Here is a 27,881-nt window from a genome sequence, read left to right as displayed (position 1 = left end):
TGAAGAAATGGAAAATTATTCTCCCGTCCGAAAAGCCGTATAAATCGGCTTGATTATCAGGATCATAGCAAACAGGACTGGGCTTCAATATACCGAATTATTGGGAAGATTTTTGAAGACCACAGCTCAAGAAGTCAAGAGCTAAAAAATTCTAGTTATAGCATTCGCTTTGTTTTTTGTAGGCCTTATCGGACCGTTGTCGAATTTAGCAACCCTCGTAACATTTTTATATGTAAATAGTGTATGTATATACGTATATATTTGGCTCATACTAAAAAGAAAATCACATAAATGCATTTATTTATAATATTTTAATAAGAATAAAAACAGAAAAGTCAATAGATGTATACATACATACATACATACATATGTACATATGTACAATATTGGCAACATTGTCTCAATTTCTGTGCATCTGTTTGAATAACTTTTACTTTCATCTGCTCTCATTCGTCGGAGCGAAATATAAAAGCTTCATCTCAGCACAGCATTGTGAATGTTCTCCATAGTCTTGACACCAGGCACAGTCAAAACAATAACAAATGCCTTTTTGCTCTCAGGTAATCGAGGGTAGGGAAAAAACTCTGATACAGGCATAAAGCCAAATGTGTGCTTTAGAGTACAAAGAGGAAAACAGAAAACGGAAAATCTGTAACGACAAGGTCAAGGACATGAAAAACACAAGTGCCCACAGCATGTGGGCCTTGATTGTAGAGAAAAAAAAAAAAAATGATGGAAAAGCGATAAACATATACTATGTACGCTGAGCGTGTATAAATATTTGCGTACCTACGTTGCATAACTATGATAGCTAGCTATATAGGTGGGCCAAACACTTAACATATATAATTAAAAAGCGTTTAAACTGAAATAAAAACTAATTATAATATAATTATTTAGATATTCTAATTAGTCCTCTCCTTTACTGATTTTTGCGGAAGAATGTAAATCAGAAATCATTATATTGTGTGTATGGGGACAAGGGAAAGGTCTGTGTCGATTTTATTTATTTTCTAGTTAGCTCTAAAAGCAAGTTAATTAGTTTCTTTAATATATAATATAACATTTTGACCGATCTATGCTATATATAATAATAAAATAATAATAGTAAATACTGCGATTCCATATTAGCTAAAAATATTGGGACTTAAAACAGTTATGGATCGATGTTGACGATATTTTCCTTGATTCCATGTGGAGAGATTGAGTTTTGGTTAGTAAGCAACATTAGTTCAGGTTCATCTGAATAAGTTTGTTTTTCGAAAGTGACTATGATCTGTTTCTGACTGATTGCAGCATTAATAATTTTCAGAGAACCGTGTTTCTCGAGGGTCATCAAAATATCTACATTTCCAGGTGGCGCCTAAATATGTACACAAATTCTTTGTAAGAAAATGTGCTGGAATCATCCATCATCCAAAATTTTCTTCTCAAATGTCCAGCCTTTGAAACAATAGTGTGATTTTACATCTTAAGACATTCCGGCGAACTAATTGAAATTTAAATTAGTCGCACTAGTTTGGATTCATACTCCGGAGTGTTTTGGGGTCATAACGGACTTGCCTTTAGGCATCTTAGAGACATACGAACGGATTCGAGATATTGGTTCGCCTCATCTATCTGATCAATTCGATATACAGTATATAAGTATAAACTCTCTTTTAGCTTAAACCGTCATTAACAAACATTATGTATGTACAACTATACCATACATTAAAACGATTAATAGTAATTCGATTAACTTAACTTTGTGCCGAAAGTGCTGCCATTTAACGATTAACTAAAATAAAAAAAATACCAAGGAAAATTATGGCCAAACAAATTAAAGTTACGGTTTATATGAATACATTATTGTATGCGAATTACACTAAATTAGTTTAATAAATTGAAGAATAATGCCATGCCCGCATTAACTTAACTCATTCAATCATTTCAGAAAGTGAGTGTGAGACTATTTAGGGCTGTGGGAAGATGGCATGGCGTATTGTTCGCAAGGATTTATGCAATCTACGCACGAGAAAGTCGCTCAAATAACAAAGCGCCAAATAAAACGATAAATTAACAAAAGTACTCGAGGTACTGCAAATGCTTGACTTAACTCATTTGCATAATAACGGTACGAGAAACATTTTCTCAAGTAGTATTTGCTTTTGTATTCTTTGTTAAATTGAGCATGTAACTAAAGATTATCGTTTTATAAAATCGAGACATCCATCAACGTAAATAATTGCGTGTACGCATTGATTATATTCGTACAGTTGGTGCAATTGTAAGTGGATACCAGTAGGCCACTGGCAGGCTCGTAAGATATGTAGTATCGAAAAGAATTTAAGTATGCTAAAGTGGTCCAAGTAGGTCTGTGAAAATAAAAGTATTCTTTTCACGAGATTGGCTATTATAAAGTATTCAAAATATTTTTATAGATTTAATAATAGTCAAACGTTATGATGTACCAGTAGTAAGTACTTACGGGATCTAGCCTCGATAATGAATAGTGACAACGATACATGTATTACTTATATTGAGTATATGTGAAAATGTCGAAACCTTAAATAGAACCAATAAATAATATTATATTTCTTCATAATTTTCAAAATGATTATTTATTTTGTCATTTTCTGGAAAAGGGAAATGACCAACAATCGAAAAAATTTCTGATTTATATGGCTTTTTCCGTTTCAAGAGTTTTATTTTTAGAAATACATACATAGAATCCTAACCACATAAGATATATCATAACTGAGAGTAATTAGTCTGAAAGTGTAATTATCATGTGTATTCTTAAATCGCTTTATTTTCGATTATATATGTACATATATAGGGCTAAAACCTTAACCACTTTGTCCTATTGATCAATGATTGTGTTTTCTTCCTCATGGTCTCTCTTTCAGACTATCTGTTTGTCGATTTTATTTTAACTTCCGGTTTGCATCGAAATGGTAATGGAATAGGGTTCAATTATTGAATCCAAATTAATGATTAATTTTAAATTTTAACAAAAGCATCCGAAAAATGTTTGGTATTCTAAATTCAAATAATTTTTTTTGTTTAACAACAAACTTGAATTTTTTATTTGAAACCCCTTACATTACAATTCTCTGTTTACTAAATTATCAAATGTTATCAATATCTGTTTGTTTTTAAATATTGATAAACATATTATTACAGATATCGATTATTTTATAACTAGAAAAAACAATCGATCACTATCTCTAGTAAGAATAACGTTTTATAAGATATCGATCGTTTTTTTAAACATCGATTATTTTGTAAATTTGAAATATATCGATAATAGATAAAAACACTTATATTGCAATTCTATATTATTTATCGATACAATCTAGTTTTACAAAATTATTAAATTTGATCAATAATAAAAATAAATATATTATTATGAATATCGATTATTTTGTAACTAGAAAAACTATCGATCACTTCTATACATAGAATGGCGTTTTATCGATATCTTGTTATTTTTGAATATCGAATATTATGTACATATAAAATATATCAATAAAAACCATTGTACCAATATTTTTTAACCGGAAATTTTATCGATATTTTTCTATCGAAAAAAATTTTTAAAAGAGTTTAAAAAGTTTTGATACGACTGTGATGATTAAATATAGAATTTTGTATAATAAATATAACTTCTAGTATATTCTATATGAGTATATTTGACCCAGGTACAGGGCGGTAGATAGTTAGCAAGTGAACTTAATAAGAGGTTATTAATGATAATTAAAAAAAAAAAAACCTTGTTTCGAACTTCGATGCCACATATTTCGATTTTGGAGGCTAACTTCGAAAAATGTAGGAGACACTTTTTAACATTATTACTCAATCTCACGGAATAAGTTAGTTTCATCCAATACCCAGAAAAAAGTCGATTCTGTCGTAAAGTGTTATATATAAGATTTTATCGAGATTCTTCGACATTTCTCGAAACCAGCTTAAAGTTGAGCGATTTAAAGAACGTCCTGCAAGCTTTAAACCACCAGAGCAGCCGATAATTCCTTGTTGGAACTTATTCAGAACTTTAAAGACCTTCATTTGTTACATTCAATAACATGTACATACATATCTTAAGAATAACAACCTTAAAGCGAATAATTAATATATTCGGTGGAAGCTAATTTTGTAAGCGCTGCAATCGCCATTGGTGGTAATTAACGTATGTATGTAGCTGTGTAACCTAATTTAAATAAGGACTAACGGTGCTTATTTACAGACAATTTCTCTTTATATCATGACAAAGAGTATGTATGTATGTATGTATGTTAAGTGATTAAAGCTCCAAAGGCAATAAGTGCAAGTACCGCAAGTGCATTTGCACGCGTGATAAATAAATAGCCATATGTACATACATATGTGCATAACTCATTAGTTATGTACCTCTAATATGTACATATGTATTTATATATGCATGCTAGTGCATACCTGCGTATGTGGCGGATGAAAACTTACAAGATGCATTGTATCAGCCATGACGGCTTTTAGGCTAGCAATTACTTCGATAAGCGCGTTCAGGTGTTGCGCAAGTTTTAAGCGTTTTGTTTACAAGCGTTTCGGTGTTCTACACGACTTTTCATTTGCGCTGTTTTTGTACAAAACTTCTTTTACTGCACTTACACTCAAGTGCTGGCACAATTTTTTTGTTTTACTTTAGGTGGGTGATATTTGTTTTTGTTGTGTATTATTTGTGGTTAATTTGTTTTGATTTCTTCATTGTTTTCGCACTTTGTACATAAATGAAATGAAACTCTACACAAAATCAGCGCGTCGTCAGCGTTTATCCGTGAATAAAGCAAGCAAGCAAACGCATATAAATATACCGAAAAAAAGCATTTATTTACACAAACATCCACAAACGCCCCGCCAACGTGCGTCCACTTGCGGTATCCAATTAAGACTGAAATGAAACGTGCGAAAAGCGAGCTGAGTGTGTAGTGCTCCAAGCTTGCCGAAACGCCGATGAGCGCCATGCGGTGCAATACGCTCAACGACGCCGAAAAAACGTCAGTGCGAATGATGATGCCGATGTCGAAATCAGAGCGGCGACGATGATAAGCGACCGTAAAGGCAAAAACAAAATCAATTGACATTGCACATCGTTTTCGTTGATTTCACAGCTGGGATTTGGAGCTTATCCACTCGCATATACGAGTATATGCACGATATGCGTTTACATTTTGTGTATAGGGTGCATCATATGCAGGTTCCAATTATTGAAGTGGTAATTTCATGGGTTTTTATTTGCCATATGCGTCAGCGTACGCTTCGTGGTCCCAACATCGACTCGGACCATTATCTTGTAGCAGCTAAGATACGCACCCGCCTCTGTGTAAAAAAGCGCACACGTCAACAAACACAAGGAAGGTTCGACATCGAGAAGCTGAAATCACAACCGACAGCCGAACGATTTTCTACTCGACTTGCACTCCTGCTCTCCGAGAGCACTGATCAATATCTCGGTATAAGGGAACTGTGGAATGGCATATCAAACTCGTTACGTACAGCTGCAACCGAAACCATTGGCTTTCGGAAAAGTCAAAAAAACAGCTGGTATGATGAGGTCGTCTCGCAGTGGAGAGAATACATGAGCGGGATGGGAAAGATACCGAGAGCTGAAGAGGGAAGCGAGACGCATTTGCACACAAAAAAAGAAAGAGGCCGAAATGCGTGAGTATGAAGAGCTTGACAAGCTGGCCGATAGGGGTAATGCTCGAAAATTTTACGAAAAGATCCGGCGACTAACTGAAGGTTTCAAGACCGGAGCGCACTCCTGTAGGACCCCCAGAGGTGATCTAGTTATTGATGACCAGAGTAAAGTGAAAGTACAACACCAGGAAATGGCGAACGCGATTCCGAAATTCGAATAGCAATTACCCGCTTGAAGAACAATAAGGCGGATGGATGGATTACCGGCCGAGCTATTCAAATACGGTGGCGAAGAGCTGATAAGGTGCTTGCATCAGCTTCTTTGCAGAATATGGTCGGAAGAAAGCATGCCTGACGATTGGAATCTCAGTGTACTCTGCCCAATACACAAAAAGGGAGACCCCACAATTTGCGCCAATTACCGTGGGATAAGATTCCTCAACATCGCGTATAAGGTTCTATCGAGCGTACTGTGTGAAAGACTAAAGCACACCGTCAACAAACTGATTGGACCTTATTAGTGTGGCTTTAGACCTGCAAAATCAACAACACCATGCGCCAAATCTTGGAGAAGACCCGTGAAAAGAGGATCGATAGGTATGATGGAATAGGTATGGGTCTGGTGGTGAACGAGGACAAGACGAAATATCTACTGTCGTCAAACAAACAGTCAGCGCATTCGCGTCTTGGCGCGTCTTCGCGTCTTACGGTGCAGAAGCGTGGACGATATCAACATCCGATGAGACGGCACTAGGAGTTTTCGAGAGAAAGGCTTTGCGGAAGATTTATGGTCCCTTAAACATTGGCAACGGCAAATACCGCAGACGATGGAACGATGAGCTGTATGTGTTATTCGACGACATAGACATAGTCCAGCGAATAAAAAGACAGCGACTACGATGGCTAGGTCATGTTGTTCGAATGAGGTGGAATCTAAGGAAGAGGAACTCGTTGTGGACTCGGCTATAAACGCGTAATCGGTGTCTACGCCAGTCAAGAAGAAGAAGATCGCTGAATAAGACAAGGGCTATCTCAAAAATCAAGTTTCAGAAGTATTTCGACGGTTGGTACTGCCCAGAACTTTTTCCGTTTCAGCTTTTACTGAAATGAAGTACACCTATGTACATATTTTGACTGGCTGAGCTCGAAAATCAAGTCCGTTTTTATGTTTATTATACAACTTTTCCGGAAAACTCGAAATACATTTTGCGTTAGCATCTTGTACGCGTGGGAAAATTCGAGTTAATGTATACGAATCAATACATCTTTTTTTCATAACACGAAAATTACCATTCTTTTTTGAATACACCTTGTATACTGATATATCTACTCATGTGTTTTTTCGGTATAGGAAAATAGTATTTAAAATATTCAAATACTCACTTTGTTCAGCATCAGAATAGTGTAAAGTCGAATATTTTTTTTATTTTTGAATAATTAAGGTCTTCATTATTCGTTAAATTTACCCTGCGAATAATGAAAATACAATTGATTAAATAAAAAAATAAATTATCAAATAATATAAGTATTTAATAAAATGTGAACAATGAGCCACAAAATCTTAATAAACATATATATAATTTATATTTTCCCCTCTTTAAGCTTTCAATAAACCTGCATTTGTACCGCCCGTTACACATTTATGCATGTGGAAGTGCATTCGTTTTTTCATTTTTGCATTTTCACTCGGCTGCTAAGTGAAAGCTTTTCGACAGCTGTTACTGCTCTCCGCTGCTTCGGTTTGTTTACACACAATCGATAGGTGGGTGGTGTGTCGGGAAAGCTGTGTGCGAAACCACTTGCGGCGGCACGAAGCTTTCCCTGTTTGTTTGTTTTTATCAAAATCGTACAGATACAGTGCGATGCATTGATATGCAACAGGTTGTTATGATTTTTTACGCTTATCATCTCAATTAAGTGAACAAAGAGAGAGCACAGATAAGCAAAGTGTTATCGAAATTATACTTTTTTTGTCGAATAATCGCATTTGTTTATGTTGTTGATGACAGTTGAAAGCTGATTATTTTTGTAAATTGTATTTTGTAATGGTTATCGATTGTTTTTAGTATGATGAATATACAACTATATTGCAAAATGTTATATATTTTTTAATCTCTCGATTCAATTGTTTATAATTTTAAGAAGAGCTGGCACACCCATATTTTTAAGTGCAAATCTTCTGAAACGTTTTTAATTTGATAAAAATAATCCCAAAAATTTAATAGATTTTCGATTTTTCTTTAGTTGGAATATCTGTTGGTCTCGATGATTTTGGACCGAGGATTTTTCGTAGTGAGCACTCTCCAATACGAAAATCAACAAAAGGAAAATGAATAAATAAACAAAAAGAAAATTGATTGAGCATACGAAACACTGAGTAATTAAGGAATTATGCGCCGAAGCAAATTTGAAGCTTTTATTAAAGCTTTCAAAGGTACAGCTTTAAAGCTCCACAGAGTAGCAGGATATGAACAGGAGTTCGCAAACGATTTAGTAGCAGTTACTCCTTCGTCTAATAAACAGCAATTTGTCGGTGTGCACATACCTGGTATAACGCCACCATTAACATCAGGTGCGGTTGCAGCACCAATTTGCCTTCGTACAAAAAAGTGCAAAAAACGGCTGCATTTTCGGTAAGAGAGGTTTTCGAAAATAGATTCAGATTAGAGTTTTCTCACTTTTTTTACTAAAATATATTTCCAAAATCTCGGCTATAATCCTTCGAGTGAAAATGTGTATTCGTTGCAAGTTTTCATTTTAGGATACACAAAGCGAATCGGCAAAGCGGCCGATTTGTGTTATGGCCCGAGGTCAATGAGAGGCAGGCCATAAATAGTTTGAGTGGATGGAAGATTTGCAAATTCATTAAATATATAGAATTTACAATTTATTGTGACTTAATGGTGAAAGTGTGCCGTAATTTTTGATTAATGAGCCATATCCGGAAAGGTTGTTGTGGCTATGTTGATGTTCAAGGAAAATTGAATTGACAATTGCTGTGTTTTGGTAAAGTGGAGAAGTGGAAAAGGAGGAAAATTGAAAGGCGTTTATTAAATTGTCTTAAGATTTAAACTGTGACAAGAAAACATAATTTATTAATTAAATTAATTTGTTTGTAAAATTTGAGTTTGTTTTCTCGTCTTTTGAAATTACCGTTAAAAATGTTTTAATCCATTTATCAGTTACTGTTGAGCATTCAATTTCATTTCGGCAAAGTACTTTCGAAAATAATAATATGTGATACAACTTTGAAGAAGCTTCCGAAGAACTTCTAATTTTTTTACTTTCAAGGTCATCTAAAAAAAAAAAAAATAAAAAAAATAAAATATTTTGCTCTCTGTCTTCAACATCTAAAAATCCACAAATCTTCCGAATGACATATTTTTGTATAGTTAATATTATTTGGAGGCTGTACTATAACTGCAGTTCTATTAATAAGGAAGGCGTTTTATTTGTTCTTCATAGTTAATAAAAATTAGCTGCATATACTCCAAATCATTTATAAAGTGATTCACTCGTTGAAATATATCAAGAAACTTTGTTCTGTCTATCGTTTAATAAGAAATTAAATTTTGAATTTATTTTCGTTAATCTTAATATTTTAGGATTATTATTTTCTTTCGAATTTACGATTTATTGGTGAGGTTAGGTTAGGTTAGGTTAGTAGGCTGATCTCTGCATATGCAGGAATATTTCATTGTACAGTTTTGAGTACTGTTCTTTGTTATACCAAAATACTCCTAAAGGGTCAGAAAGACCCTTACGATTCGGTTATTCGATAATCTGTTACAAACTTATTGATACGGCTATTGTCAATTCTGGCTAATTCGTTAGGTTCGCCGCCGGTGAGCATACAAAGGTGTTTCAGCCTCAGTTTGGCAAAAGTTGAATATTGGAGGAGGAAATTCTTAAATAATTCAACTTCGCCTTCCCCCAAACAGATTTGACAACTTACAATCTGCCAGTAATAGATCGCATAAGCACACCTATGGTCGTGTCGAGATGGACCTTTCTGAGAGAATGCAGTACGAATGACATTTTACGCTCCACTACGGGCTAAAAGGACCTCGCAACTGAACGGGGGTTGGTTGTTGCCTATCGCTTGGTGAGCTCATGCGATGCCTGTATGTCCAGAGCTCACGCGCAAGTGGACACCCCTCCCACTTTTTCTCTGACCTTCAATATATCCGTGAAAAAACTCTCTGCGCCTCTTCTCCATCGGCTTCTCCGCTCACACATAGCCCTCGTAGGTATGTCCGTTCAGAAGAACCCACTGAGGGACGGTTCCGCGTAGATTTTTTTATATGTAGCATAAATCGCCAAATTACTATCATTATAACAGCGCACTTAGTCGTCCTTTTCCGTAATCAAATCAAACATAAACTCAATTTGTGTCGACAAAATCGAATTAGTTGCTTTAAACCGTTACTCACATTGTAAGTAAGACATGAATGTCGTATACTATATTTAGCATACATTTGCAGACACAATTGTCCCTGTGTCATGCCAATGAGGAAAAAACCTTCAGTTGTTTGCAGGTCAAATGGATGCTTTTAGTGTTTTTCCCTTTGCAAATCGCAGAAACAACATTGTGTAGGGAAATGTGATAAATTACAACAAAGAAAACATTCATAATCACATTTCGATACTGGCATATGAAACAAGTGCACATTGAACTTGGTGAGCCGACGACAAAGCGACATGGCGACACTTTCGTCGCATAAGCCTTTCCAAAGTGACAAATGACAAATAGATTGCGAGACAGTCAAAGTGTCTCAAAGTCACTGTCGTATGACTTACCGCCTGCCGCTTGCCTTCGCCATGGCCTTACAATGTGTTCCGTCATTTACTACTGTGTTTTGCATTTCCCTTTTGCTTTCCCTTTCCAAATTCCAAATAGTAGTTACATAGATATGTACACACGTGTCTACAATTGCCATTTTGCATTCATTTCAGTGTCAAGTCGTTGCAACCCTACAACGGTTCACTTGAGTCTTGCTGGCTAGTCATAACAGTTGGCAGCGTGCGGCTTGGCGTATACGCAACACAGCCACAATCTACAAACATAATTGGCGCGCAAACTTGGAGCCTACAGCAGCACAGTACGCACATATCGCTATTGTTGTGGGACATTGAAAATGGCCTGCCCATTCTTTCGTCGCAGCGACTCGCTGTCGCGTCAGCCATCGGTTTGTGCAGAGACGAGCAACAACACTTGGCCCTTGGAGGATGAAGAGCAGCCGGGTGATGCGTTGACACTGACACATTTGCAAATGGCCATACAGCTGCTCACAGCGCCATCGGTAAGTGAGACACATACATACAAGCTACAATATGTATTTAGTAATTTTGTTAAGATACAACATTTATTAGCCAGAAATTATTACGCGAAGGGGAAAGTTTCTTTTAGACACCAATGCTCTCGTGTTAATTGATATTACTTGAGGCTATTAAAACTTCTACACTGGAAAATGGATTAGTTCTCATTTTCACCTTCGTCATTCTCCAATTACCATAAACACGTGTGTCCAAAGCGTATCTATAGATAGCTACGGCGTTGAATATGCCAAATAAATGGAGGAGAGTTAATTGCAACAATCCGGGTTTGAGTTTTTTTGTTGTGCTAACCTAAAACATTTATTCCCGCTGTGCATATAGCATATCTCGCAATTTATTGCTATTTTTTATTAAGTCCGCACAAAATTTGACCCATATATTCGGCATAAAGTCCAATAGAAAAACGAAAATCATCATATATAGCATATAGGCTGAGGTAATTCCTAACCCGATTTCACTAATTTTCATCACCAACATACATTATATCTGAGAGTATATGCTCACTTAATTTGGCTAAGATATTTCACATATTAACCGATTTATAAGCTGTTAAGCCCGTCGTATTTTTGAAAATCCTCTAATTAGCTATATCAGAATTGGGGGAAGTTATGACCCGATTTTAACCATTTCTGGTACAGAGACACACTATTAGAAGAAAACGATTTCCCCTGAATTAAATTGAGATATCTGAGAGATTTACCGATATTTTCGGTGAAAAATAACCCCGAAGGCACTGAATTCTTCATATTCGATATCCGGGCATCGAAAAGTTATACTTCGATTTCTTATTTTTTTTTTTCAAAAGTTATGATATGATACTGATCACATACAGTAGTTGTGCAAAGTTTTATTACACTATCTTCATTGGATCGTTATGTATACATTATAAAGTGAAGGTGTCAAGAAAATATTATATACCGAATTTCATTTAAATCGGTCGAGTAGTTCCTGAGATATAGTTTTTGACCCATAAGTGGGCGACGCCATGCCCATTTCCAGAATCCAGTACAGCTTCCTTCTGCCATTTCTTCTGATTTCTGATGTTATTCGTTAGTGAGTTAACGTATTTTTGGTAATTTTCAACCTAACCTTTGTATGGGTGGTGGGCGTGGTTATTATCCGACTTTTTTCATTTGGACTGTATTAAGAAGTGGCTAAAAGAAACAACTACAGATTGGTTTATATATCTTTATTGGTTTGCGAGATATATGCAAATAACCGATTTGGAGGCGGAGCCACGCCCACTTACCCAAAACAATTATTTCGAAAGCAATCCTCTCACGGTCCCAAGGAACATGTGTGCCAAGTTTCGTCAAGATATCTCTATTGTAACTTGAGTAAAGTTACAGCTTGCACGGACGGATGGACGAACAGACAAATATTCGGATTTTGACTCGTCTCGTCGCCCTGATCTATTTGATAAACATAACCCTATATCGTTTAGTTTTATGACTTTCAAACAACTGTTATGTGGAAAAAACTACAATACTCTCTTAGCAACTTTTGTTGCGATAGTATAAAAATGAGCAGTACTGATTTCGGAACTGAACCGACAAATCCGTACTTTTTGTAATTACTGCGGATTAAGTTAGGTTGTCCTACGCTACAGATTTCGCGATGGATCACACTTGTACAGCTAAAGATGACTGTCCGTTGTGATGATTTGTAAGTATGTCAGAAGACTCCGTAGTTGGATCGCAAAAGAAGGTCTTTACGTACTGCCGGAGCGCTTTGAGCGCATCACAATTTTTATGAGATTGATGTCTCATCTGGCAAATTCGCATGGTTCGCCTAAAGTATGGCTACCGATATTTTCCAACCTCAGTCTCTGGACAATGAAGGAGGAAATCACTTGGTATTTCTACCTATACTTCCTCCATACACCTATGGCAGTTTGCGTCCGGCAGGATTCCTAATCTCATCGCATTTATGCACATTCCGCAGTTTCCGGTGAGTACACCCATTATTGTGGCAAGGTGAACCATTTTAAGTCCACATAGTTCCGACGACTTCTTGCGCTCCACTCTGGGCCAAAAGTATCCCACAACCGATCAGGCTTTAGTTATTAACCAGCGCATACCAAACTAGTGACAAGTCCAGTTTTAAAGTGCTAGATCAAAAGAGGACAACGGAGCTCCGACTATTACACATCATGGTGAAATAGGACGACGAGTGCCCCTTCTTGCGAGCTATGCAGTCTCAGCGATTCTGCTGTAACCTGGCATCACCACGAGTATATCAGTGAAGTAGCTTGACGCTAACGATAATGACCTAAGCCGTTTCTAGGACCCTAAACTGTATTTTACGCCAACATTTACAATTTCATTTCCATCTTAGACTTATCTAATATCTTATAATTTTTTATTTCAGAATTCCGATTTGAACACCGCTGTTACATCGCTTATTGCCAAGTACAGTCAAAGTTGGCCGAAGATTTCCAAATTGTGGGTATTCCATTATAAGCGATAATTTCTCTGCACTGTCAGAATCTTTATAATTTTTCAATTTTTAATTTCAGGCGCATCGATTTGGGCACACTGAAAAGCGTACCCAACTATGATTACTTGGCCGATATACAGGATATACTGCTGGAGATGGACGAATCGAGTGCTAGCGAAATTCTGGTGTTGCTCGGCGAGGAGTTGATTACTTCATGCTGCACTGGCATCATAGAGCGCGCTTTTCGTTGTCTTGGCACTGATCTACAAGAGTTTCTTGGCTCGCTAGATGGCGTCTATGATGTGCTCAAGCTGCAGGAGGTAAGACGGATTTCATTTAATATGCAATTTCATACAAAAACTTGAAGCGTCCATAAAGCTCTTAATCACAGACCTTGACCTCAAAAATGTTTTGAGAACAATATGCTTACCTACTGTCATATCAAACCTCCCTCTCAATAGTGCGTTTATTATGACAATAACGAAGAAAATATATCTATCCACCCCCGAAATTACCAATTTTCCTGTGGCACACGCAAAATATTAATTTACTAATTACACACATAATTCTTTCAGGAAGACGTTACCGACACCGGTTTCGTGTGCGCAGGCGATGGTGAACTAATATTCACCTCTGAACGTCCTGTAATCGCTTGGCTGCTACTCGGCTCGCTGAAGGCTTTAACACGAATGCTCTACAATGTACAGGTCAATATTAAAATTGAACCGGTCGAAGGCGATTCGCGTCGCTATCGCTATTTATTTTCACTAGTTAAAGAGTACACTGGCTCAGCAGTGCCATTGCAACGTAGTAGCGTCGAGATGGTGAAACCAACGCCCATACCAGCACAAAGGAATAATTCGAGCAAAGCTGCCGATTTAGCGATGAATTCGCACACCTTCTGCAAGGCATTCCCATGGCATTTCATTATGAATGAGAAACTAGAGTTGCTGCAAATGGGTAAGATGCCATTTTTATTTTGGACATGTATCTGTTTTTAACACTTTTTTACTGATAGGTCGCGGTTTCAGCAAACTATACAAGCCACATATGGCAGAACATGGATGCCAGGCTACCACTTATTTTGACTTCAAGCGACCCAAAGGTTTGACCATGAAATTCCGCGATATCGCACGTCGTACATACACACCATTTTTGATTGCGTTAAAGAGTCCACCAAATGTCAGTGAGTTTTCGGCCAAGGTGAGTTGAAAATATCTTGAAAATTCATTACCTCTTTATATCAAATACACAATAAATTTAGAAAGTCTTAAATTATCTACATTAATATTAATATTATTTTCCACCCTTCTAGGGTCTGGAGATCAAAGGCCAAATGGTACATTGTCCGGAATCCAATTCATTACTATTCATGGGCTCACCATTTCTCGATGGTTTGGATGGTCTCACATGTAATGGTCTCTTCATATCGGATATTCCACTGCACGATGCTACACGCGAAGTTATTTTGGTTGGCGAACAAGCACGTGCACAGGATGGTTTACGTCGTCGCATGGACAAATTGAAGAGCTCAATCGAGGAGGCAAATGCAGCGGTCGCCAAAGAGCGTAAAAAGAATGTCAGCTTATTGCATCTAATATTTCCAGCTGAGATAGCTGAACGCTTGTGGTTGGGCGCTAGTATCGATGCCAAAACCTATCCGGATGTAACAATACTATTCAGTGATATTGTTGGTTTTACCAGCATTTGTTCGCGTGCTACACCTTTCATGGTCATTAGTATGCTTGAGAGTTTGTATAAAGATTTCGACGAGTTCTGTGATCTCTTCGACGTGTACAAAGTGGAGACAATTGGCGATGCTTATTGTGTGGCTAGCGGTTTGCATCGTGCTTCGATCTACGATGCCCACAAGGTGGCATGGATGGCATTGAAGATGATCGTTGCTTGTGCCAAGCATATAACCCATGATGGTGAGTACAGAATAATGATTAAGGAATGCTATTTATAACCGTTTAGAAGCGACTAAACATAATCAAACAGCTGTCGGCGGAGAAAGTACATGTACTGGAGTTCGCAGAATGGGATCCACAATTACTTAAATATGTAACATGTTCGTTTCGATAATTAAAAATGATACGATGTAAGTATCGGGAGCTCGGGTTTGCACTTTAAAATCTCACCTGGCCGTGTATCAATTCGATTTCGACGTTCCGTTTTCTTCGTACCGATTGGTTCACATAGTTCAAGGAAGTGATGCGTAATCCACATTATCCGAAAATGCATTCCAGGTTTCCCAAACCTAAGTTTCGAAATTTTTGCTTGCTTAGTCATCTAGATTAAATGCTCTTCTTCAAAAATAATGTATCGAAAGAAATGTATCTTTGATTACGGTTTGGACTTATACTAGAAATTTTGACAGCCACATCCTAGTCAGTGTATCCGCGGCTTCTTATACTCTTATTTACCTTACTATCGCATGCTTTAGATGGTATTCATAAAAAATATTTATTTTCAGATCAGGAAATCCAAATGCGTATTGGTCTGCACACCGGCACCGTATTGGCTGGGGTCGTGGGTCGTAAAATGCCGCGATATTGCCTATTCGGGCATAATGTCACCATAGCCAATAAGTTTGAGTCCGGCAGTGAGGCTTGCAAAATAAACGTGAGCCCAACAACGAAGGAGTAAGTTTAAATAGAAAATTGTCATTTAATAAAATGTAAAATATTATCCTTTTATACTCATAGTTGGTTAGTCAAATATCCTGGTTTCGAGTTTGATTTGCAACCACGCGATCCTTCCTGTTTGCCCAAAGAGTTCCCAGACACAAGCGGTGACAAGACCTGCTACTTCCTGGAAGGCTATCGTCATCCAACATTAAGCGCGCATTTGCCACTGGTGGAGCATATCAGCGAGGCCCTGAAGTCCATTTCGGAGCAGTAAAGTCAAACAAGAGTCAAATACAGGGCGATCTTTAAGATTATATACGAAATTATATCCCATAACAAACAAACGCAAAGTTGGCGACATAATAGCGCACCTTCTAAGCAAAAACCAAAACTTTCAGTGTTAAATTAATTGTTGTTTGCTCATAAATATCGCTGATAAACCTGATAAACCATGCACAAACCATTTTGAGCTGTTAAAGGAACAAATCAAAATCTCAATAAAGCATATGAGGCTAAAGCCCAAATAACAAGTACCATATTGTAAATGTGATATTTTATTTGGAAAATTATAACTATACCGTTATTTTTTAAAGATTATATTCAATAATCGCGCATTACTTGATTCCAATATTGCAGTACGAATGAGTAATCTTCTGATGCATTTTCCGTTAGACAAGTCGTCATCTGTTGAGCCATTTCTTTAGTATTTTGACCGTTTATGTAATGGGCATTAGAAAGATGTGCGCAGGATTTTATAACATTCTCGTTGAATGCCGTTAAACGATCCGATCCTGCAAAGCTGTGTATAATTTCCGATGTCTAAATGTATGAAAGTAAAGTAAATAATTTATATGGAACAGAGTATAAACCATAAGACACCTGACGGTTGTATGTATGCTGAATTCTAGTTCAATATATATAACAAAAAATGGCCAAAATCAAGAAATGAATTGATTTCTTTATGTATGTTTGTTGCTGTAAGTGAAAACCACTAAGTAACGATATAATTTGATGTAACATGGTTCTCTGAGGAAGTTGGTTTTATATGGGTTTAAAAGGATAATCAACATGGAATCCGGAAAATACTGTAAATGCAATTCGACCAACAAATCATTTTTATCCATTTTGTTCAAAATACAAAATCTTGCCTTGCACAAAATGCCAGATCTTTGAAACCATAAGAACTTTACAATCTGCTTATTACAGAATATTATTAGAACTTCATGCCTTCCTTATTCGAAGGCGACCGACAAATGGTGGAACGCTGATTTTTGAAGAGCTTAGGTCAGCTTCCTAAAAAGCTGTTACCGAGATGGGTGCTGCGAGTATTTACTTCGGACAATAAAAGCAAATACGAGACCCCTAAACAGAAGTATATAGCACTGTTAAAGCACATTCCGAAGAGTTTCTGCATCGACGAAGCGAGAAGGTGAAGTCTGTCCTATTGACCTTTCTGGGATTCACAAGGTGTGATCAACATTGACTCATTGGAGAAGGGCAAAACATTGACTGGGCGATACTATGTGGAATTATTGGACCGTTATACGTCGAAACGAATGACATCGGCTTATATGCAGCTTCGCTACATCTAAATCACCTGAGATTGGCTGCGAATTGTTGTACAATGCACAGTATTCTACAGATTTGACTTTATTTTCTAAATTGAAATTTTGCACTCAATCTTCCGTGTAGATCTTCAGATAAAATATTTTTCAGATGTCTTGAAGACGTTGGGGAATCTCTGGGTCAAGTAAGGTATTTTTAATGGTATAAGACTAGGTGGAGAAACAAATCAAAATACAAAAATCAAAATTTTTATTTTTATTTGATTCCTTACAGGCCCCTACTAACCGCAAAATTGTTATTCGCAAATTCTAGCCTCTAAATGCCCCTACTAACCGCAAAATTGTTATTCGCAAATTCTAGCCTCTAAATGTATTTTATGAATAAGAAGAACTTACATCGATTCGTCCATAACTATCGAAGTAGTGTAATTGCAGATAAATACAAAACGCGAAATCGGGGGATTCCATATCGATGGTTTCTGCCCGTAGCACAGCGGAGCAAAATTGAAATGGCTCAATACCAGGTTCCCGATATAGAGGCAAGGGCTATGAATATATGTATGTAGATAAGGAGAGATATACCACTTTTATACAACAATTATAAAACAACGCATACTTTTTCAAACGCCAATTCCTCAAGCTCCACGTCGTAGTAAAAAAAGTAATTGAAAGCTAGACGACAATTCTGAAATAACTTAATCCATGTGTTATAATAAGGCTCACATTCGCCATTCATTTCATCATCTGCCATAACCAACGCTGCTAAGCAATTTTCGGGAAAACTTTGATTCCGCTGTACTATATTATAAAACATCGCGCCCACACGATAAAACTGCAATATATCGAAGATAAATTAAAGTTATCTAATACATTGCGTAGAGAATAACCTACTTAGTACATACTTACATCCCAACCCAACGTATCCAGCCGTATGAGCCCCACACGACGCAGAAAACATTTCACATAGCACTGCGTGTCGCGTACCTCCGCTTCGTTACTGAAAATTTGCGCGCCCCAATTGACATTCGCCTTCGGTAGCTCGTGACTGCAACGATGCTTTGCATAACGTACTTCCTCTGGCATCAAGCCGGGAAATAACTGCAGCACCTCAGCGCCATCGAAAGGGCTTGTGGTCTTGTATTCTCTTTCCTCTCCCAAAGCTGTGTCATCCTTGAGGTCCTTATTGATTATGTATAATGCCAAAGCGATGTTGTTTAGGTTTAAAAAAATGTACGAAATGAAAATGAAAATTAACGCGTTCATTTGAGAGACTGTATTGCCTCTTCGTTTCCCGTTTGTGTCTATTAAATATTCAAGGCATCCGATTATTATTTTTTTTTATTGTACTTCGAATTGACGTATGACGTTTGAAAAAATTTTACGTTAAGGTTTTCAGTCAGATTTAACCTACCAAAGATCTGGAAATTTTATAACTTATGCACAAAAATTGGTTCGTAAGATAGATTTCGATATTTTGGGAAAAAATTAAATGATTTTGTGTGTTATGGAACACCCGCTTTCGAAGAAATAGTTACTACTGACTAGGTTTGTTGAGTACAGGCGTCAGTCGTTAGTGGTTTTCCAAATTCCAAGCACCGGAGACGATGGCACCCTAAACCGGTAGTTATGGATGAAAATGTCAATAATCCAAAAAATGTTGTATCCAAAAAATGTTTTTGGATTACCGTAATTACATTGATCGAAATATTCCAAAAAGATTGTCCAAAAATAATATATTTATTATTTAAATCCCATTTAGATATCGATTTTTTTGTTTCTATCAGTTTCACACTCCTTCGCATTAAATCTTCTTCATATGTAGTCTTTGTATATCACAGAACTTTTGTTTAATCAAAATTATAATCAACTTTTCACAACCTTAGTAATATTTTAAAATAAGATATATGTATATTTTTTTGTAATTGATTATTCTAATGAAACGTTTCCACGAAATGATGGTGTTACAGCCGCAAGTAATTTATAACTGAAATTCGAAATTCACAGTTTTCTCTGCATTTTATTTAAAATATGTTTTTAAGATAATAAAAACAACAAAATGACACTTAGCTTAATGTCAACAAAATGTGTTTTGTATTTATATTATATTACGTTGCTCGACACAGAATAAACAGAGACTTCCAATTGTTCAGAATTTGTTTCAAGACAAACATAAAAACAGCTCGGTAATATAGGCCGATATTCAATGTTTTAAACAACTAAGGAAGTTCGAAATTCGAATGCAGTCGAACATGTGATGTTATCGCAAATTAAGCGAATTTAAGCAGTAAGCGTTATATTAAGATCTGATAAAGATTATATTCAATTACTAAAGTATTGAAAAACATACGTCTACCAAACAAGCACGGAAATGCTAAGTTCGGGTGCAACCGAACATTTTATACTCCCGCAATTTAGTGACATAGTTTAAATAAGATATCACACACCATACATATATTCGGCATAAAGTTCAATAGCATAACGAAAATCATCATACAAGGTTTATGAGGGCTGAGGTAATTCCTGAACCAACTTCACTCATTTTCACCACCAACGTACATTATATCCAACTCACTTAAAAGTAAAAGAGTAAAGCCCACCGTATTTTTGAAAAAACTATAATTAGGTATATGGGATCTAAGGGAAGTTATGACCCGATTTTAATAATTATTGGAACAACGACATACTTTTCGAAGAAAAAAGGTCCTTTGAATTACATTAAAATATCTGAAAGATATACCGATATTTTCTGTGACAAATTACCCTTATGCACTCAGTTCTTCATGTTCGATATACGGGGCCTTAAAAAGTTATGGTCCGATTTCGGCAATTTTTTCACAAGTAGTGCCACAGATCACATACAGTATTTGTGCAAACTTTTTTTCCGCTATCTTTATTCGCTCATTCAATTGAGTTATATGGGAAGTAGTCATGTTTGTGCGCCGATTTTGCCCATTTTTGATATGTGTTATCAGGGTGTCAAGATAATATTATATACCGAATTTCATTAAAATTGGTCGAGTAGTTCCTGACATATGGTGCCACTTCTTTCTGCAATTTTTTCTGTAAAATTTAGTGTTTTTCGTTAGTGGACTTTTAGTAATTTTCAACCTAACCTTTGTATAGGAGGTGGGCGTGGGTATTATCAGATTTCAACTGTTTTCATGGTATGTGGTGGGGTACGTAAGGGAACCGACTGCAGAAAGTTTTGTTTATATAGCTTTATTGGTTTGCGAGATATATACAAAAAAAAAACTATTTGTAGCCACATTTAAGCAAAATTCTTCACAAACTCTTTTTTTAATTTCTTAAGAAACGAGTTTAATACAATGAAAAATAAATTTGACTCAGTTTAAGTTGTAATTGAACTTTTATTTAATGTTTAGTACCTAAAACAAGTAGGCTACATCTATTTTATTAATTGTTATAGATTTAAGTAAATATAAAGCTATTTAAAATAATTCGCTAAACTTTATTTGTCTAATGTTGTAGGAAATATACTATAGCTTTATGAAAATTCATTAGCCTTCCACATGCTTCGTATTCATAGTAAATCCGATACAGACAACCGAAGAAACAATACTATGCAGAGAAAGCTCACGTTTATGGCAAAACAGTATTATTCCTCACTTTGTATTTACATACTTAAATGCTAATTAAATTATTTTTAATTATTTAAATTAATTGCGTAAAAAACAAGTATATTGAAATTAAAACAAGTAAGGAAAAGCTAAGTTTGGGTGTAACCGAACATTTTATACTCTCGCAATTTATTGATATAGTTGTTTTATTAAGATATTAATTTGACCCATATATTTGGGATAAAGTCCAATAGAATAACGAAAATCTTTATACATACATAGTATATGAGGGTTGAGGTAATACCTGAACCGATTTCACTCATTTTCACTACCAAACTACACTATCTCCAAGATTATATGCTCACTTAATTTTGATAAGATATCTCACTTTTGTTGCGAGAGCATAAAAAAGACTTTTTTTCGAACATCGAAGTCTAATAGTCAGCTTGATAGTTCATTGTATGAGTAAAGAGAATAACCGATAGCTGTGAGCTAAGATAATATGAATAACATCTAAATCTAACGGTCCGCAGAAGAGTAATTTAAATAAGTGCACAAAGACCCTCTCACGGTCTCAACGAACATGTGTACCAAGTTTCGTCAAGATAACTTTATTTTTACTCAATTTATCCGTTGCACGGACGGACGGACAGACAGACATTTGGAATCATCCTGATCATTTTGATATATGTATATAAACTTATATCTAACTCGTTTAGTTTTATGACTTACAAACAACCGCTGTGTAAACAAAACTATAATACTCTCGTAGCAACTTTGTTTCGAATGAACGACATTCTATATTTGGCGAAAACTCCACGACTGTAATGGAAATCATCATATATGTATATAAGTAATATATGAGAGTGCGGTAAGTCGTGAACCAATCTCAGCAGCAGAAGCTCTCTAAATAAATAAGTAAGGAAAGGCTAAGTTCGGGTGCAACCGAACATTTTATACTCTCGTAATTTATTGATATATTTTTATTAAAATAACACACAATTTGACCCAATTTGAAAATCCTATAATTAGGTATATGGGAGCTAGGGGAAGTTGTGACCCGATTTTAACCTTTTCTGGTACAGAGACACACTATTAGAAGAAAAATATTTCCTCTGAATTAAATTAAAATATCTGAGAAATTTATATAATTTATATTATAAAGTAAAGGAATAAGATGGAGTTCAAAATTGAGTTACATGGGAAGTTGTCGTGGTTGTGAACCGATTTTATCCATTTTCCACACGTGTCATCAGGGTGTCAAGAAAATATTATATACCGAATTGTATTCGAATCGGTCGAGTAGTTCTGAGATATAGTTTTTGACCCATAAGTGGGCGAAGCCACGCCCATTTTCAATTTTGTAAAAAAATCTGAGTGCAGCTTCTTTCTGCTATATCTTCTGTTCTGGTATATAGGGGGTAAGCGTGGTTGTAAAGCGATTTGGCTTATTTTCACAACATATCATTGGGATGTAAGGAAACTATTACAAACCAAGTTTCATTGAAATCGGTCGAGTAGTTCCTGAGATATGGTTTTTGACCCATAAGTGGGCGACGCCACGCCAATTTTATATTTTGTAAACAAATCAGCCACTTTTAGTAATTTTCAACCTAACCTTTGTATGGAAGATGAGCGTGGTATTATCCGATTTCATTTCATTTTCATTTTTGGACTGTATTAAGAAGTGGCTAAAAAAAACGACTACAGAAAGTTTGGTTTATATAGCTTTATTGGTTTGCGAGATATATAGAAATAACCGATTTGGGGAGGGGCCACGCCCACTTCCCCAAAAAAATTACATCCAAATATGCCACTTCACAAGAAAGAAGAAATGCCCTGAAGAAGAAATGCCGATGTGCAGCTGTATTGATAAATAAGGGATACGCAACCAAATATTAAAATAATTGTATCTTCTGTTTTAATAAGTTAATTTGTTTACTGTTTACTAATTTAAAAGGAAGACTAATTGGCCTAAAAATGAAAAAAACAAAATCGAATCATTCAATGCCCAATTCATGATTTTATTCATATACTAGCAGACCCGACCACACGTTTTTGTGGCTAAGGTATACATTAAATTAGTAAATCTTTCAATTTAGAGAAAAAATTCTGACGCATAAAGACAAAAACGTTATAGCCGATAAATTTTAAAATGATTGATAGACATTATTGTAGATCTGTGTTAAGCGTAAATCATCATAATTTGTAAAACTTTGATTTTTTTAATCGTATATTGGAGAAAGTAACAAATGACCAAATTTCATAGTTGGCTTTATCTTGGCTTTGGTGACGATATTGATTACCTCTTCACAGCCAGTCTTGTTTTTTTTGTAAAGTTTAATGTTGATTTATGTTACGTAGCATGATGACAACTCACACTACTTTTAATTGCAAGTGAGTGGGGATAGTATAGCAATTTAAAATAGTATGTGTCAACTCTCCTTTAACGACATTCTATATTGTCGCATTAAGATCAAAGAGATCCTTGTTTTTTACCATCAAAATAGGTCATTCAATCAGCAATTTATGTTTATTATATTATGGTTTCATGTCAGGAAAAACACGATGAATAAGCTCCTCTTTCGAGGCCATGAAGTGACAGAAACCCGTTAAAAATGTTATTAATTCATCGAGGTGTCAACTGCGTCGCTACCATTTTCAACTATTTCTACAATCGCAGTGTGATATTGATGGAAAAACACGTATGTTATTTGTTAATTGGCGATTCTTTATGTGTTGCCACAAATTAGATGATTTTAGGAATGTGATTAGTTCGTCAGCAACAATTGATCCAGGAATAGTCTGGCGAAAATCACCTGCCAATAGAATCATGGCTTCATCAAAAATATTTTCGTTGTCGCGTAAATCTTTTAAAGTCCTGTGCAGTACCTCCAGCGACTTGAATATCTGGAAAATCTTCTTTATAAGTCTTTTTTTTTGGCGATTTTGCAGACTGGTGTTTCGTTGATTTGCAATTTAGGAGTAATTTCAAGACCGAATTGCCGTTTGTCTGCCTACTAACAGGTGCCAAGTTGCCCCTATTCCCATTATAACTGGGCGTTGAAAATTAGTGAAATCGGTTCTGGAATTACCTCAACCCTCATGTTCTATACATATATGCTGATTTTCGTTATTCGATTTGACTTTATTTCAAATTGTGTGTAATAAAATTACATCAATAAATTGCGAGAGTATAAAATGTTCTGTTGCCTTTCCCTACTTGTTACAAATTGTTTTGGGCTATCGACACAGCCTTATACAATTGAACAATGATAAAAATATTTTTACAAAGCAACAATGATAACCTTCAAAATATTATTATTTTTTGTTTTTTTTATAATTTTGTTGTCAATTCAAATAAAATCTTATTCTTGTTAACTTCCTCAAAATTTTTCGATATATATATTACTAGCTTTTACCCGCGACTTCGTCCGGAACATGATAGAGCAAAACTCCCAGCAAACACCATAAAAAAATCACTAACTCAATTCAGTTTTCTGCCTACTTCCTACCCCCCAAGTACGATGACGTGATCATTCTGATCTTATATCCGTTTTTAGGTAACCATCTATTGTATATATGTGATTGGCGTTGCAACCGTTTAGCCGGTTATAGCCGAATCGACGATAGTGCGCCACCTGTCTCTCTCCTTTGCAGTTCGGCGCCAGTTGGAGATCCCAAGTGTAACCAGGTCGCTCTCCACCTGGTCCCTCCAACGGAGTGGAGGCCTTCCCCTTCCTCGGCTTCCTCCGGCGGGTACTGCATCGAACACTTTCAGGGCTGGAGTGTTTTCGTCCATTCGGACAACATGACCTAGCCAGCGTAGCCGCTGTCTTTTTATTCGCTGAACTATGTCAATGTCGTCGTATAACTCGTACAGCTCATCGTTCCATCGTCTGCGGTATTCGCCGTTGCCAATGTTCTGAGGACCATAAATCTTGCGCAAAATTTTCCTCTCGAAAACTCCTAGTGTCGTCTCATCTGATGTTGACATCGTCCAAGCTTCTGCACCGTAAAGCAGGACGGGAATGATAAGTGACTTGTAGAGCTTGATTTTGGTTCGTCGAGAGAGGACTTTACTGTTCAATTGCCTACTCAGTCCAAAGTAGCACCTGTTGGCAAGAGTTATTCTGCGCTGGATTTCGAGGCTGACATTGTTCGTGTTGTTGATGCTGGTTCCCAGGTATACGAAATTATCTACGACCTCGAAGTTATGACTGTCAACAGTGACGTGGGAGCCAAGACGTGAATGCGCCGACTGTTTGTTTGATGACAGGAGATATTTCGTCTTGTCCTCATTCACCTCCAGACCCATTCGCTTCGCCTCCTTATCCATGCGGGAAAAAGCAGAACAAACGGCGCGGTTGTTGCTTCCGATGATATCAATATCATCGGCGTACGCCAGAAGCTGTACACTCTTGTAGAAGATTGTACCTTCTCGGTTTAGCTCTGCAGCTCTTATAATTTTTTCCAGCATCAGGTTAAAGAAGTCGCACGATAGTGAGTCACCTTGTCTGAAACCTCGTTTGGTATCGAAAGGCTCGGAGAGGTCCTTCCCAACCATGACGGAGCTTTTGGTGTTGCTCAACGTCAACTTACACAGCCGTATTAGCTTTGCGGGGATACCAAATTCAGACATCGCGGCATAAAGGCAGCTCCTTTTCGTGCTGTCGAAAGCAGCTTTAAAATCGACAAAAAGGTGGTGTGTGTCGATCCTCTTTTCACGGGTCTTCTCCAAGATTTGGCGCATGGTGAATATCTGGTCAGTTGTCGATATTCCAGGTCTAAAGCCACACTGATAAGGTCCAATCAGTTTGTTGACGGTGGGCTTTAGTCTTTCACACAGTACGCTCGATAGAACCTTGTATGCGATATTTAAAAGGCTGATCCCACGGTAATTGGCGCAGATTGTGGGATCTCCCTTTTTATGGATTGGGCAGAGCACACTGAGATTCCAATCGTCAGGCATGCTTTCTTCCGACCATATTCTGCAAAGAAGCTGATGCATGCACCTTATCAGTTCTTCGCCGCCGTATTTGAATAGTTCTGCCGGTAATCTATCGGCCCCCGCTGCTTTGTTGTTCTTCAAGCGGGTAATTGCTATTCGAATTTCTTCATGGTCGGGTAATGGAACATCTGTTCCATCGTCATCGATTGGGGGATCGGGTTCGCCATCTCCTGGTGTTGTACTCTCACTGCCATTCAGCAGGTCGGAGAAGTGTTCCCTCCATAATCCCAGTATGCCCTGGACATCGGTTACCAGATTACCACCTTGGTCTCTACATGAGGATGCTCCGGTCTTGAAACCTTCGTTAAGTCGCTTCATTTTTTCATAAAATTTTCGAGCATTACCCCTATCGGCCAGCTTGTCAAGCTCTTCATACTCACGCATTTCGGCCTCTTTCTTTTTTTGTATGCAAATGCGTCTCGCTTCCCTCTTCAGCTCTCGGTATCTTTCCCATCCCGCTCATGTTTTCTCTCCACTGCGAGACGACCTCATCATACCAGCTGTTTTTTTGTCGTTGCCGAAAACCAATTGTTTCGGCTGCAGCGGTACGCAGTGAGTTTGAGATGCCGTTCCACAGTTCCCTTATACCGAGATGCTGATGAGTGCTCTCAGAGAGCAGGAGTGCAAGTCGAGTAGAGTATTTCGTGGCTGTCTGTTGCGATTGCAGCTTTTCGACGTCGAACCTTCCTTGTGTTTGTTGACGGGCATTCTTTGCTGCACAGAGGCGGGTGCGTATCTTCGCTGCGACCAGATAATGGTCCGAGTCTATATTTGGTCCTCGGAGCGTACGCACGTCTAAAACACAGGAGACATGTCTTCCGTCTATCACAACGTGATCGATTTGGTTCCGCGTGTTTCGATCAGGAGACAGCCAAGTAGCTTGATGTATTTTCTTATGCTGGAATCTGGTACTACAGACGACCATATTTCGGGCCCCAGCGAAGTCGATCAGCCTCAGGCCGTTTGGCGATGTTTCGTCATGGAGGCTGAATTTTCCGACTGTTGTGCCAAAGGCACCTTCTTTACCCACCCTGGCGTTAAAATCACCAAGCACGACTTTTACATCGTGTCGGGGGCAGCGCTCATAGGTGCGTTCTAGGCGCTCATAGAAAGCATCTTTGGTCACATCGTCCTTCTCTTCCGTTGGGGCGTGGGCGCAAATCAGCGATATGTTGAAGAACCTCGCTTTGATGCGGATTGTGGCTAGACGTTCATCCACCGGGGTGAATGCCAGGACTCTGCGACGGAGTCTCTCTCCCACCACAAATCCAACACCAAATTTGCGCTCCTTTATATGGCCGCTGTAGTAGATGTCACAAGGACCCACCTTCTTCCGTCCTTGTCCCGTCCATCGCACTTCTTGGATGGCGGTGATGTCAGCCTTAAGTCGTATGAGGACATCAACCAGCTGGGCAGAGGCACCTTCCCAATTAAGGGTCCGGACATTCCAGGTGCATGCCCTTATATCATTATCCTTAAAACGTTTGCAGGGGTCGTCATCAAAAGGGGGGTGTCTCATCCGAGGCTTTCGTAGATTTTTCATTGGGGGGTGTTTTTATGTGGTGGGTCCTAAACCCTACGCACAACCGCATAAGCGGGCTTCGCCTTCTCACTTTAGCTCGCCTTCAAACGGATGTCTGTTGGCTACCCAGAGGATACT

At 37.3% G+C, this 27,881-nt stretch overlaps 3 protein-coding genes across 7 annotated transcripts in view; 1 reads left to right on the top strand and 2 right to left on the bottom strand.

Moving 5' to 3' along the window:
• The window catches only part of Tmem86a_1 (lysoplasmalogenase-like protein TMEM86A), a 227,660-nt gene that overhangs the window by 8,618 nt on the left and 191,161 nt on the right, over window positions 1–27,881 (bottom strand). The window contains exon 4 of one of the 3 annotated variants that reach the window (XM_054228919.1): window positions 7,045–7,128. In XM_054228919.1, coding sequence (XP_054084894.1) covers window positions 7,045–7,056 — 12 coding nt within the window. In that variant the 5' untranslated portion in view covers window positions 7,057–7,128. Of the gene's footprint in view, window positions 1–4,440; window positions 4,935–7,044; window positions 7,129–27,881 lie in introns of those variants that run through there. The other 2 variants (XM_011186383.3, XM_011186384.3) reach the window with 2 other exon arrangements.
• LOC105213508 (head-specific guanylate cyclase) lies at window positions 8,141–16,366 on the top strand. 2 transcript variants are annotated; one of them, XM_011186391.3, is made up of 9 exons: window positions 8,141–8,294; window positions 10,618–10,964; window positions 13,369–13,442; window positions 13,517–13,757; window positions 14,013–14,397; window positions 14,456–14,640; window positions 14,753–15,368; window positions 15,914–16,082; window positions 16,146–16,366. In XM_011186391.3, the coding sequence occupies exons 2-9, from the start codon at window positions 10,800–10,802 to the stop codon at window positions 16,339–16,341; spliced, it is 2,031 nt and encodes a 676-aa protein (XP_011184693.1). In that variant the 5' UTR covers window positions 8,141–8,294; window positions 10,618–10,799; the 3' UTR covers window positions 16,342–16,366. The 2 variants fall into 2 exon arrangements, with proteins under 2 accessions (XP_011184693.1, XP_054084810.1); XM_054228835.1 differs by having other exon boundaries at window positions 8,145–8,233.
• Huti_3 (Imidazolonepropionase) lies at window positions 16,379–19,158 on the bottom strand. Of its 2 annotated transcripts, XM_054228913.1 has the most exons (5): window positions 18,539–19,158; window positions 18,249–18,464; window positions 18,029–18,178; window positions 16,646–16,886; window positions 16,379–16,537 (listed from the first exon to the last, which is right to left on the bottom strand). In XM_054228913.1, exons 1-4 carry the CDS (start codon window positions 18,893–18,895, stop codon window positions 16,668–16,670), a joined length of 942 nt encoding a protein of 313 aa, XP_054084888.1. In that variant the 5' UTR covers window positions 18,896–19,158; the 3' UTR covers window positions 16,379–16,537; window positions 16,646–16,667. The 2 variants fall into 2 exon arrangements, with proteins under 2 accessions (XP_054084888.1, XP_011184688.2); XM_011186386.3 differs by lacking the exon at window positions 16,379–16,537 and having other exon boundaries at window positions 16,602–16,886; window positions 18,539–19,155.

This window comes from Zeugodacus cucurbitae, chromosome 2 (genome assembly GCF_028554725.1).
Source record: "Zeugodacus cucurbitae isolate PBARC_wt_2022May chromosome 2, idZeuCucr1.2, whole genome shotgun sequence".
Taxonomy (NCBI): Eukaryota; Metazoa; Arthropoda; class Insecta; order Diptera; family Tephritidae; genus Zeugodacus; species Zeugodacus cucurbitae.
The sequence above is the reverse complement of the archived record's forward strand: the minus strand, read 5'-3'. Positions and strand labels throughout refer to the sequence as shown.